General features: G+C 28.3%; 1 protein-coding gene across 5 annotated transcripts in view; it reads right to left on the bottom strand.

Annotated features, from left to right (window-relative positions):
- LOC117172726 (papilin) overlaps positions 1–13,660 on the bottom strand; it is a 303,999-nt gene that overhangs the window by 85,379 nt on the left and 204,960 nt on the right. For all 5 annotated transcript variants that reach the window (XM_033360885.1, XM_033360889.1, XM_033360887.1 and 2 more), the window contains exon 3: positions 5,206–5,393. In XM_033360885.1, coding sequence (XP_033216776.1) covers positions 5,206–5,393 — 188 coding nt within the window. The remainder of the gene's footprint in view (positions 1–5,205; positions 5,394–13,660) is intronic.

Here is a 13,660-nt window from a genome sequence, read left to right as displayed (position 1 = left end):
AATTAACCGGTACCATTGGATTCAGCGGGTCAAAATACATAAGATTAACTAGTTTTTACCTTTTGCCTCTTGAATGCATACGGGAACATACCCAGCTCCCGGGCTAATTACAGCCATGCCTCAAATATTTCTTACGCAAACCCCAGCACACAATATTTTCATGTATTTGTTAATTTCTTGGTTCATGAGTTATGTTCTTGGTCATGTCTTAGAACTTATGTCTGCGGTTCATGGTTTGGCCATGTAGAGCGCTATATAACTGGTTAAATCAAATACTTTGCGTCACTGGTATAAACAGTAACTCTGTTTTAGTTGAGTAACTTACTGGTTCACCCAGTTAAAATCAGAAAATCACTGGTTCATCAGTGATGAACAACTGGATAAACGACTGGAATATTCTAAAACATTCTGAATGTTTATACAATGATTTATAATTTTATTTCAACTTTTTTGACCTTCTTAAAATATTAGAATAGATCAAAAACCCACCGCACAATTTTTGAACTCTGTTACCAAGTTTAGACTACGTAATCTAGGTTTACACCCCGTTAGTTTTGAGGTTTGGGTAACACCATCGCTAACGTCTTTCTTCTTTGAAGATGTGAACCGGCCCCTAGGAAACTGGAGCGAATCTTTTCCAGGTTTGATGACAGAGATGTGCGAGGAACGGACTCAGGATTGCGAGGATTATAGACTCAGAAGAAGAAAGTAAAAAGAAATTTGTGGAAAAATCTGTGGCCCACTTATCTTTTCGCTGAACAATTCCGAATTCACAATGTGTGCTTCACGGACGGTGACGCGCCTTTGACTATCCCGGACTACCGGTTTTTAAAAGCCCGCCGTAACCTCCCACGAGTTCATTTTTTCAGTCGTAAATCTTCCCTCGACGATACGCAGAGAGCAGGAATCCGAATTCCACGCGGAAAAATTATAGCTCTCCTTTGAATTTTTAGTTCCGGTAGGAAAAATTCCCTTTGATGCCGACCCAGTTATTAGTACAGAAGAAATAATCTTTTTAACTAGATACATAATAAGTCATTATTTTTTCTCCGGTTTAAATTTAAATTTACTGGAGGGGAACAATAAATTACTTTTGACGCAAAATAAAAATCTAAAATAACTTATTATTTATTTTCAAGGTTTATTTGTTTACGTGTTTACCGAGTGATAACAATATAATTTTCCTCGAATTCAAGAAAATTCATCAAGATTTTGGTAAATTTAATATACGCCAAATAATAACTTAAAAAAAAATCTTTAACCAAATAGTTAAATTATCCAACAAAAAGTGGAATTCTCGACGAAAAACTGTAAAAATTGATATTTTAATCCAAAAATATAGTAGATAGGAGGACCGACTCTAGATCAAGATTTCTTCCTTATTGATAGTGTGAACATTGCGTAATTGTGAGAAGAGAATTTTGCTTAAACAACTTCAAGGATATTTATCATTTCAACTATGTTAGCTATGAGAAAAACAAGGATGATTTATTGGCTTCTTATAGATAATACATTTAATTAAACATTCCTTTATTTATTTATTTAATTCACAAAAGATGAAGATGTACATATATAATCTGATATGCGGGTAAGTGTTTACGCAAAATTCGTTTCTCACAATAACACAATGTCATTTTACGACGTCATCCAGAACATTTCATAAACTTATCACGGACACGTACCACTCCAGCTGTGGAAGTTTTTGGTCGGTAAGGTAGGAATCTTGATCTAGAGCTATCCTTGTTTGTCGACTAAACATTTTCATTTTGAATAAATATTCATTATAATATTAATATTTTCCCAAAGCGACGAGTTTTCAATAAAAAAAAGTTAATTTTCAAGCCAGTACATTAATTTTCTACATAAAGATTAACTGTTTGATAAAAAAGATGCATGTCCAACTAAAATAACGAATCTTTAACAACAAAGTTTTAATTTTAAATAAAAAACAGCTGAGTTCATAAAACAAGGGTTTCCAACAAAATAATTTAACCTTCAACCAAAAAAGATTGATATTGAACCAATTGTATTTTAATCTAAAAATGATTTAATAATTTCCAAAAGAGACCAGTTTTCTACAAAACAGTTTAACTTTTTAACATGAAAATATGAATTTTTAACCAAGAAGTTCATTTTCAACCAAATACATAAATTTAATTAAGAGGATCAACTTTATATAAAAAAAATGAATTTTCAAATGAAATAATAAATCTTCAACAAAACAAAAATGACTTTTTGACAACGTAAATTCTTTAGCAACATTTAAAAATTAGTATTATCATAAAATAAAATTGTTTATTTATAAATTTTGAAAGACCAAATAGAAGTTACAGAATATTTTCAATATGTTTTATTTGAACAATACACAATCAAAATACACAATCCTCATTTAATATGTTCGGGGGGTTAAGAACAAAATTGTTGTTTTATTATTTAAGAATCGTTTATAATTTTAATTTTCTCCTTTAGAAATAAATTTTTAGAATTAAATATTTTTAAAATTAAAATTTCTCATTTGGAAATGGTAGCTTAAAAAATTTAAGAAAAATAAAAAAACAAAGGTGGTATATAACCAATCAGAGATTAAACAAAAATGAGTGTGAGATTTTCGAGAATTTCTTATTATTAATTATATTTTAAATTTTAAATGTATTAAACTTTGAATTATTAATAAATATCAGATTTTTCATTCTTATGAATAAAATTACAAAGTAATGCATAAAATCAATAATGTTTAATAAAATTTAAATTACTGTTTCCTTTTAAATCAGATTGTAATTTCTTCTCTGCTGTGCATTATGCAAGGGTATGTGTTATTAATGGCGATAAACTACAACCCCTGACGTGTGTTCATTATGGGTTGACGAGCGTTCTCGCGAAATCTGTTACACTTTTTTCCACCTTTTCCCTTAGGAGAGTTTCCTATCCAAGCTAAATTACTTTTATAAACTTATAGAACTAGAAATGCCTCTAACAAGCGTAAAACATTTGACGAGCTTGCAAAAAGTTTGCATAATTCCTCAAACGACGTTGAGTGAGGAAAAAAATTATTGGGGTTAAGAGTTTAGAAGTTTGCTTTCAGTTTTTCATTTATAATTATATAGAATACAAGCTCAGTGTATCTTATGTCTTTTCTTTCAGTTTATAAGAACACAATATTCGGATAAAAAAACACAAGTTAATTTTGAATTGGAAATTATTACTTATTTAGAGAAATTTCATCAGTATATTGGAATTTAAATAATGCAAAAGATTTTATAATATCGGTACCTCCATTTAAAAGTCTCCAATCTGAGATATGCAGTCTAAACTCCTTGTAAAATCTTGTGATATTTTTAACATAGGATCTTTTTTAAACAAAATAAAACAATATTTTAGATACAATTAAGAAAATTTATATTTGTTCGTTTGTTTTAAACAAAGAAATTCTTTCTACCATAGAAATGACTTTGTAACAAAATAATTATAATTTAGGAAAAATAATTGAATTTTTAGCAAAAAAACTGTTATATTGATATTTCAACTAAACAATATATTTCATTAAACTAAAATTCATTTTAAAACCAATAAGACGAATTTTCTTTACAATAATTGAATTTTCAATCAGAAAATAGGAATTTTCATCAAAAAAATTAATTTTCAGAAAATTGTAAATATTTCAACCAAACAGATAAACCTTTATTTAAAAAATGTCAACAAAGTAGTTTAACTATTACCGATGAAGTTGAATTTTAAATTAAAGCACATCAATTTTTAACAAAATTGTTAATCTTTAAATTAAAAAGATTAATTTTCAACTAAAAATATGAATCTTCAAAAAAAAAAATCTGAACTAAGTGGTTCAACACAAATTTTCAAACAAAGTAGTTGAATCCTCAAGCAAAGAAGATTAATTTTCAATCAAAGAGTTATCATTCAGTATAAAATCAGCAGTGTCATTCAGTACCAAACAGTATTATCATTGAAAATAGATGAAATTTCTACAAAAATAGATGAAACCCCAATACCAGAAAATGAATTTTGAAGATCAGGTACACAGTTGAAATTTCGAGCAAGAAGGAAGCATTCTTAACAAAATTGTTGAATTTTCAACTAAGCAGTTGCATTTTTATCGAAGAAGGATGTAATTTCTAGTAAAAAGATGAATTTTTAAATTAAAAAGAGAAATTAAACATTAAAGTTGATTTTGCACTCACAAATGATTTTAGTTGATCTTTCAACAGGAAAAAATTAATTTAAGGGAGCAAGCGAACCTTATACGAAAATAATTGAGTTTTTCACTCGAATAAATTAATTTCAAACAAAAAATTTGAATCTTTAAACACAAAGGATGACTTAACCAGATTGTTGAATTATCAACCAAACAGTTGTATTTTTATCAAAGACAATTTTTTAAAAATAGTAGAATCTTCATCCAAAAAAGATTTTACTTTCACTATTTAACATCAAAATATGTGTTTTTCTCAAAAAGAGCATTTTTCAAGAAATCGGTATTATCATCAGGGAATGAAAGAATTTCTTAATGCCTTTACAGACTAGATGAAGCTATGCATTACAAGTAATTTTACATACATTTATTCTGAAAAAATATCTTCTCCTTTTGCTCTGCTGAGAATTGAACCACAGAACAAAAAGTAAATTTTATACAAAAATAGTTGAATTGCTAACAATTAATAAAACAGATAACTAAAAATAGAACCTTTAGGCGGAAGCAACTTCAAAACAAAGAAAATAGTTACTTAAAGTTTCAGAAATCCCTTGACTCTTGTAACATTTTTTATTTCTAATTACCTAACCTTTTTTCAATTGCTGTTGGTTATCATACTATGTATAATATAAACAATTATTTGTGTTTTCGTTTTATAATCCATCTCCCTTGAACCAACCTAAGGAAATTGTCGCTGGTTACATCAGTATTTTGAATTATCACTGGTGAACTAGTGATTTTTCCACTCGGACTGAGTGAACCAGTAAGTGATTTATTTAAAACAGCGTTGCTGAATATACCAGTGGCGCTAAATAATAGATTTAACGAACAAGATTTAACTGAAAAGCAATTATATTTCTCTGTTTCATTTTAATAAAGGAATAAAAAAAGAGAAAGCGGAATATGCAAGAGCTTCAATAGTTCAAAAAACCGTAATTTCTGCTTTCTTTTTTTCCCTCGCGCCATTCATGCCAAAAGTAATTGATGGATCGACTTACTCTATATCAAGACACGTTCTCATTTGATGTGAAACACCACCTCCACAAGAACGGGAGCAGGAACTTGGATTAGACCATGGGCCCCAGTTCCCTCTTTCTGGTTCATTCGGGTCTAAAATATATGTTTTTGGTATGTGGTTTTCCCCATGTTGTCGTCTGTGTCTTCCATGCCTCAATTTTATATGATGCTGTAACAAAATTAAGACAATTTAGAATTAATTATAGGCTTCTTTATGATTAAATCACGAAAATAACTATTTTATTAGCAAATAAATAGAAAACCTTTGGTATCCCTAAGGCAAAACGAAAGTCACTTTCTCAATACTTTTATTTTCCTACAAAAAAAATCGTCTAGTGTAAATGTGCCATGTAAAAATACAAAACAAGAAATCAATCGTTTTCCACCTCAATATATTGGAAACAAATGCTAATAGAGGGCCCAAATCCCTTATGTAGTTTGATGATTGTCAATTCTCTTCTGTTAAAGCTCCTTCGGCTTTAACGAACACATTCTCTTAACATATATTTCGTAAACGCGAACTTTTCTATGTTATGTTTAACTTTATTATATTAAATATATCTTATATTAATTATTCAATTCGGTTCACAACTGCGTATTCAGATATTACAAAATAAAGTACAAACTTTATTTTTCATGATCGCTTTAATATTTGTTTCTTATTTAGAAATAATTTGTATGTACAGCTACGTTGAAAAACGTATTATTTAAAATAATGTATATTATTACATTCCATAATGCGCATTAATATTAAAGAAAACGTATTTTCATTAGCTTTTTTATACTTAGAAAAATCCGCCTCCAATAAAAAAAAGTCAAAAACTAATATTCAAATCTAATTCAGGCCAAAGTTTTGATATCTTAAGTTTGATTGCATCTTGTGTCGATTTTTCCAAAAATTTAATTATCTTTTTATTTTAATTTTTCTGGATTAAGACTAAAACTACGCGCACCATCAAAAAATGGTTTAAACTCTTTTTGGTTAAAAAATGTCATTTCTAGGTGGAAAGATGAACTACTTTCTTAACAATTATTATTTCATTTTAGTTGAAAATTCATCGTTTTGGTTGAAAAAAACTTTTTTGTTGGAAATTCTACAAGAATCGTTCATTATTTTTAATACTGCTTTACTGGATATTTACATTTACCAAATAACATCCCTTGTTTTGCTCAAAGTTTTTTTCTTAATTCCTTTTTACAGGAAATTTAATTTTCCATTTTTTGTTGAAAATGTATATTTTTTAAAGCTGAAAAGTCAAATATTAGTTTAAAAATTCTATGTAACGTCCAATAATCATATTTATAAAAGTAATAAAGGGGATTTGGTTGGTTGCTTTCTAATTTTTTTCCCTCTTTTTTATTTTTATCAAAAAAAAACAAAGAAATGATTTTTTTTTCTTTTTTAGGAAAATTTTCATCTTTTTTCAAATTTCAATAGGAACGTTTTATGTTGGTTGTCCAAACTTGATTTTTTTGGTCGCTCTGCACATTAAAACTGTAATTTGGTAATTGTGAATTCTATTTTGTTAAAGCTCCTTTGGCATTAACGAACACAAATTAAATATGTTGTCATTGAAAATTAAAGTACCTCACCATCTCATTGAGATGGAAATGAAAAAATTTATAAATCCAAATGGCTAAATTTAGTAATTTTACAATTACACGGAGAAAAAGATATCGCACAATGATATCGCAAAACCTCTGTATTGAAATCTCGATTGAAATAAAGCGTAATATGATAACGTGCAAGCAGGGTCCGGAGCTTTTGTGATATTATAATGCACTAACATCGCTTGACCACTACTTGAACCCTCGTACATATAATATAATAAAATAATAATATAATGTAAAATCTTGCAATGTACGATATCACGATTTTACGCTATTATAATGTGATAATTGCGATATATAGCGCAGAAATTACGGTATATATTGCAATTCTTGCGATATCGTTATCTCCGTGTATCCACTTTGAAATTATTATATATTTCAAACTATTTAGAACTAATAAAATGGAATAATTCAAATTGAAGAACAAGTTATTTTTATGGTCTGAAATTGAAACCATGAAGATACATATTCCAATTAAATACCTGATTAAATTATAAAAATTTCTCATTTTTCTGCACTAACCACCGATTACCATGCCTGCGCATATAAAATAACTTCCCTTTAAAACACGAGAAACAATAAATCTGCATAATTTACTAAGAGTTCTAATTTAATTTCAAAAGCTTTAGAATCGACGAAATACAGAATTTCAAGACATTTTATTCTAAAGGAACTTTTATTATGAAATAAATATTAATTTAAAATAAACTTTTAGGAAAATCACTTGAGAATCCGCCAAGTCCTTCAAGTCTCGAGGTAGGCAAATTGCAATATTTGCAGGAACACAGTTGACCCAACAATTTCAACGCATTTACTAACCGCAACCCAACTTGTGAGATTAAATTCGCATTTACGTCAGCCTCAAGCAAGTGACTTATTAGACCTTTCATTTTGAGCAGAAATTATTTTAAACAGTCACACAGTCCGAATTCTTAATAATTCTTCTGAATTTTCATTTCCTGGCACCGGAAATATTTTCTTGGCTGGGAGATATTACTTCGTATGCCAAATGTTGGAGAGTCTGAGCAAGATATCTCTTTTTTATGCGCTTCGTATTGCTTTTTACTTCATAAATTGTGCGGTCTTAAAACGAGGTTGGAAAATCACGCAGACAAGAGAAATGGAATTTCGAAGCTATTAGAGCCGTATAAATACCCACTCTAATGATTTCCTATGCGTGAAAGCAGAATCAGCTGAAAAAGCAAAGGGAGCAAAAATTGGAAAAATTACCAGGCGCCGGTTTATCGAAATAATACCAAATGTGCATTTAGCATTATAGAGTTATGAATAATGCAAATCCATGATTTAAAAGAATTTTTTGATGAAAAGTAGTTGTTTTAAAAAACGCACTGTCGACCCTTACAACATTTTTCGTAAGACTAACCTATAAAAAAAACCCTTTTCAATTCCTAAGATTTGAAGCTAAAATATATTGCATTTTCAACAAAATAGTTGAATTTTTAACAAAAAAGTTACTTTTCAACAAAGACAGATAAATTTTCAACCAAGAAGGAAGACTTTTCTACCATAAAAGACGAATTTTCAATCTGCAAGGATACATTTTTTACAACATAGTTAAATTTTCAACCAAAAATGATGACTAACAAAATAGTCAAATTTTTCAAAAATAATTAGATTTTTAACAAAATAGTTGAATTTTATGCATACAAAATGAAACATTTTCATTCAAATGGTAGAATTTTTAAACAAAAATTATAAAATTTAATCAAATATTTGAATTTTCAAGACAAGAAAACCAATTTTTTAGAAGACAGTTGACCTTCGATGAAAAAAAATTAATTTTCAACCAATAGAGATGAGTTTTCTACAGTGAAAAACGATTTCCTGACAAAAATGTAAAGTTTTTAGAACAAATACTCGAATATTTTATTAACAAATCATATGAATTTTCAACAAACAAGATTAATTAAATTTAATTTTGAGATAAAAACTCTCATAAATAGGAATACATTTGAACAAACAAATAAATATTTAACAACATTGTTAAGTTTTTAACGAAAGGGATTAATTTTCGATCATAAATATTAATGTTATACAAAGACTGACGAATTTTAAAAAAAGTTGTTAAATCTTCAACCAATAACATGAATTTTCGACCACGAAGATTAAAGTTCTACCAAAAAAGACGAATTTTGAACAAAATATACATGAAATTTAAACAAAATTATTTAATTTCAAAGTCAAAAAGACAAATTATAGACAGAAAGTTGAATTTTGAAATAAAAAATATGATTTTTAACGAAAAGGTCTAATTTTCTACCAATCTATTGAATTTTTAAGCAAAAAAGATGGATTTTCTACAAAAAAGTAGAATTTTTAGAATAAAAATTCATTTCAATGCGAATAGCTGAATCTTCAGTTATAATTATGCATGATCCTTAATAAAAAAAAATAATTTGTTCACAAAATAGTTCAACTTTAAGTGAAATAATAAAATTGTCAGCACACAATGATGCATTCTCAACAAAGCTTGTAACAGTTGATATTTTAACCAAACAGTTATATTTATAACTAAAAAGGATAACAACTAAACCAAGCAGTTTTAAAATTATATTTTCAACTAGACATAAAACGAATTTTCATCAAAATATTTTAATTTTCACTCAAACAGATGAACTTTCTGCTAAAAAAAAATTGAATGTTTAACAAAATAGTTGAAATTTTATTTTAAAAAAAGATGAGTTCCGAATTAAAAATATAATAGTCGCATTTCCAATAAAAAAATGAACTCTTTCACAAAATTTGGTTGGATTTTCTTATTGTATTTTTTCTTTTAGGACTACACCACTGGATTTATAACGTACAGAAATTTCATTTTTGTAAAAAGCATTAAAGCGGGTCTACCTTTTTATTAAATAGAATCCGTTTTAATGATAAGCTTTTAAAAATATTGAAAATTGCAATAATTGAGAAGGTTAATTAATTTTGAGATATTCGAAATAGTTTTATTAGAAAAGATTTGCAACCATTTCTTCTCTTTTTCTTGTTGAAAGAACTTTAAAAAGCTGATGGGTATATTTTGAAGAAGAAATCTAAGCTTTTATCGAGAAGGCCTTTACAAAATATTGGATATTTTTTATATTATTTCAAGAAACAGATATAACATACGTTGAAAATAAAAAGAGAGAATCTTCTGCAAAAGAAAAGAGTTTCTATGTATTTTTTATTTGCGCGATAAAAAAATAACAATGTTTTTGTAATTGAATTTTCTTCTACTGTCGCTTTTTACCATTTGAAAAAATTTTTCAATTTAATAAACCATGGCTTATTTTTTCGGTGAAAATATTTCTTACAACTCTACTTTTTTTTCTTTAAAGAAGAGTCGTCGATCGTGTTTTCTCCGAAAAAATAACAAGCGATCAGACAGAATTCAATTTCAAAATGCGTTGTTAAAATAAATGTTTTTTGTAAGCTTAAAATTGTTTTTATTACAAATAATGTTTTATATTTGAAATATCATCAATAATATTATTTTGATTCTTAAAATAATAGAAAATCTATTTTCTTTTAGAGATCTTATTTTTGGCTTGAAGTTAGATCTTAAAAAATGTTTTAAGTTCCGAGTCATGCAAGAGACAATTTTCACTTATTTTCTCCTTAAAATTTTAGTGGCAGAACCCTGAAGATTTGTTTGAAAATAATTATTATGCCAGAAAATTATATTTAATTTATTTGAAAACAAACAAATGCAAAGCAATTTTAAAAGTAATTAATGATGTTCAATTCCGATACTAAAATTCAAATATCAGTAAACGTATAACTCAAGATTTTTGCTACCGAAATAGGGTTGTTTCGCGATTTTAGATCAAACATTTTTTTAATACATTATTTTAATCTGAATCGAAGGTGCGTTATAATTTTTTTCTTTTTTGTCGTTCAGCAGAAAAAAGTTATTAAAAATCGAAGGCGGTAAAACCCTTATTCAAATTGGTGCCACGTGGGTGTCACGTGACTCAGAGGTTTTCATAATTATCTATCAATGTGACTATGCGAAACTCATGATAAAGAGGTTAGGCCACGCTCTGTTGTCAATTCAGACTATTTTTATTTGATAGCTTTATTTGTTAAGGATTATGTGACAAAAAATGTGATCCTTTTTGTAATGTTTGGTTAAACAGTCAGTATTATGTTAAAGGAAAACAGTAAGTGCAATTATTAACACATTTTTAAATCCTACATATTTATGAATGGTTCAGTAAACATGACTACATTTAAGTACTTTTTCAATTAATTCTTTCTACCTACCGTAAATATATCTATTTTCGGCAGATTTTCTCTATTGGCTTTTACGAAACCCTCCTTTGACGTTTTTCTTAAACAATATTTTGCGACTTTTATTTTCGATGTGCACATAACCAAAACAAAACATCGGCACAGCACAAAATATTTAAGAATCACTGACACGTGAGCTGTGATTGATGAAAAATCCGACCCCTTTGACGTCAAAGGGGCCCTCCAATCGACATCGTGATAAAAAATTCATATTTGAAAATTAAATTAAAAATAGTAAACAATATGTAAACAATATTTTATGGTCGTTTTTATAATTAGAATTTCATGCACTATAAGATCCATTTATTGGAAAAATTCTATCTGACTTTGGAAATAACCCTGTTGATCGACATCTCGAAAACAAGACATTTCTGTTCTAGGCTATGTCGTGGTTCGTTTCCTTGATAAATTATAAGCTCCTAGAAGTGTGCTATAAATCTTCGTAATTTATTATTAATGTTTAAAAGATTGCATAAGTTAATGCATCGTTTTAGGCGTTTAAAAAATAGTACGGACACAAACCCTTTTAGCATGGAACAGCACCACCGAAGTTTCTATACATATCAACAAATTTCTGTAATAATACTTTTCTGTTTGAACCTCAAAAACATCTTAAGCAAATCTGTATATATATGCTAGCTATATGCTATAGCTATATGCTATATGTAGCTATATGAGAACGTACAAGATTTTCAATTTTTCCGCTGTGACAAAATTTTTCAATCCCATTTCTCTTCCTGCATCTTTTTAAAAATCTAGCTGAGGTCGTTTGTGATGGAAAAGTCGTCTTAAAACTAATTTCAGAATAAATGGAGCGAAGGAGTTTGCAAGGAGGCTCCTGGCCGTATAACATCTCAATGGCCAGGTTCTTTTGGCACATATCCAAGGCAGTTTGCATTCGCTGGTTGTAAAGTGCAAGGTGTGGTTTTCAATAAAATTATTGCCGTCTCTGCACCCCAGGCGCAAGTTGGTTCTGGTCGCTTGGAGCAGAGGGTGATATCATAGAGCCCCAAGAATATTATAAATATATAATTATACGATTTATAAGAAAAGAGTATTCTTATTTATAATAATCATGCGCACATAATAAATTTAAGTATTTTTATATAATCTGCAACACAATCAGAGTTCTTCTTTTTCCCTTCTGATAAAAGTTTCTCATCGATATCGTGAATGATTCAGTTGGTTTCAACAGAATCTCAGATCTGGGTAGGTTGTAATTATATTATTTAGAAGATTTTGCAAAAAACTCGAAGTTTCAACGAGTAGAGTCGACATTGTTAGGTTCGAGCTACTCAAAAGTTTGAGTTCTCGATAGATATTGCATCAGAAATATTTCATTGTTCAATTTATACCCCCTATTTTTTCAGCAGTCCGGAAACTCATCCGTTATCGACGATAACTTTACGATTAACTTTACGATTACTTTAATTACTTAAAAAACATAATTAACATCGAGAATTGTATTTTTATTTGAGACCGTAACATTTTACAATATGGATATTGCGTCAAATTTCAGACAATCGGACGAAGAAATGGTTTTTATAAACATCAGTATCATACATATTCAGAATGCTAATTTTACACATTCCTTGTCAAGGGGATTTGTATGATTTTATTATGACTTCACATCGAATTGGTTTTCAAGAATTAAACCAAAAATTCTGTAAAGCAGTCAACTTTTTTTCTACGTGCCTTATTGGCACTTCTTCGATCTCAAACTCTCTGAAGAGGGAATTTCAATCTAACAGAAGTTTATCATCTATGGCGATATTTCAAAGAAATTTCTCCGTTAGGGAACCTTAATTGCAAAAAAGAAATAATAAAGTACGCCTTTTTATAATAATGTTATCCCTGACATTTAAATCCTTTTTAATATTGATATCAAAATTGCAGATAGCTTGGTGTTCAACATTTTTTTAAATCACTTTCTTGTACTATCTTTAAATAAGTATTGTTTTATAAAAGATTTAAGTTTAATTATATTTGTTAAAAAGGAGGAAATATATTATTATAATATATTCTTGAGTTTGATAAATTTATTTTGTGGTTAAGGTTTGCCCAGTAAATTACTTAAAGCTTATATAGTTAAGCCAAGACAACAAGTTTTTGAATCCATTAGTGCAAAATTTTGGCAGTTTGCCAAGCACACCCAACAGGTACCATACACATTTGGGTAATCTGTTTCAGAATTTTCGATATCTAACATGCTTCTAGCATAACAAGTGAAGTGGTTCAAAATAATGTGAAATATGCAAAAGATTGAATTTCACATTTAATGTGCTTTTTTATTTTCAACCAATTAATTAGAGACTCCATGTCGGATGACACAGAAATTTAATATTTTTTAATTTAGATAACGAAATATTGCCACGTTCTTGTAAAAACATTTAAACTACAAATATTTTGCCAGGAAGAATTTCTTCTTGATAAAGAAGCTCTGGTTAGCAAAAATAAATCTTTTCAATAAAAATAGTTTGTGAAATCAACATTTGTCAAATAATTCTAAATAAATAGAAGAGAAATATAAAT

Source organism: Belonocnema kinseyi, chromosome 5 (assembly GCF_010883055.1).
Source record: "Belonocnema kinseyi isolate 2016_QV_RU_SX_M_011 chromosome 5, B_treatae_v1, whole genome shotgun sequence".
NCBI classification, from domain to species: Eukaryota; Metazoa; Arthropoda; class Insecta; order Hymenoptera; family Cynipidae; genus Belonocnema; species Belonocnema kinseyi.
The sequence above is the reverse complement of the archived record's forward strand: the minus strand, read 5'-3'. Positions and strand labels throughout refer to the sequence as shown.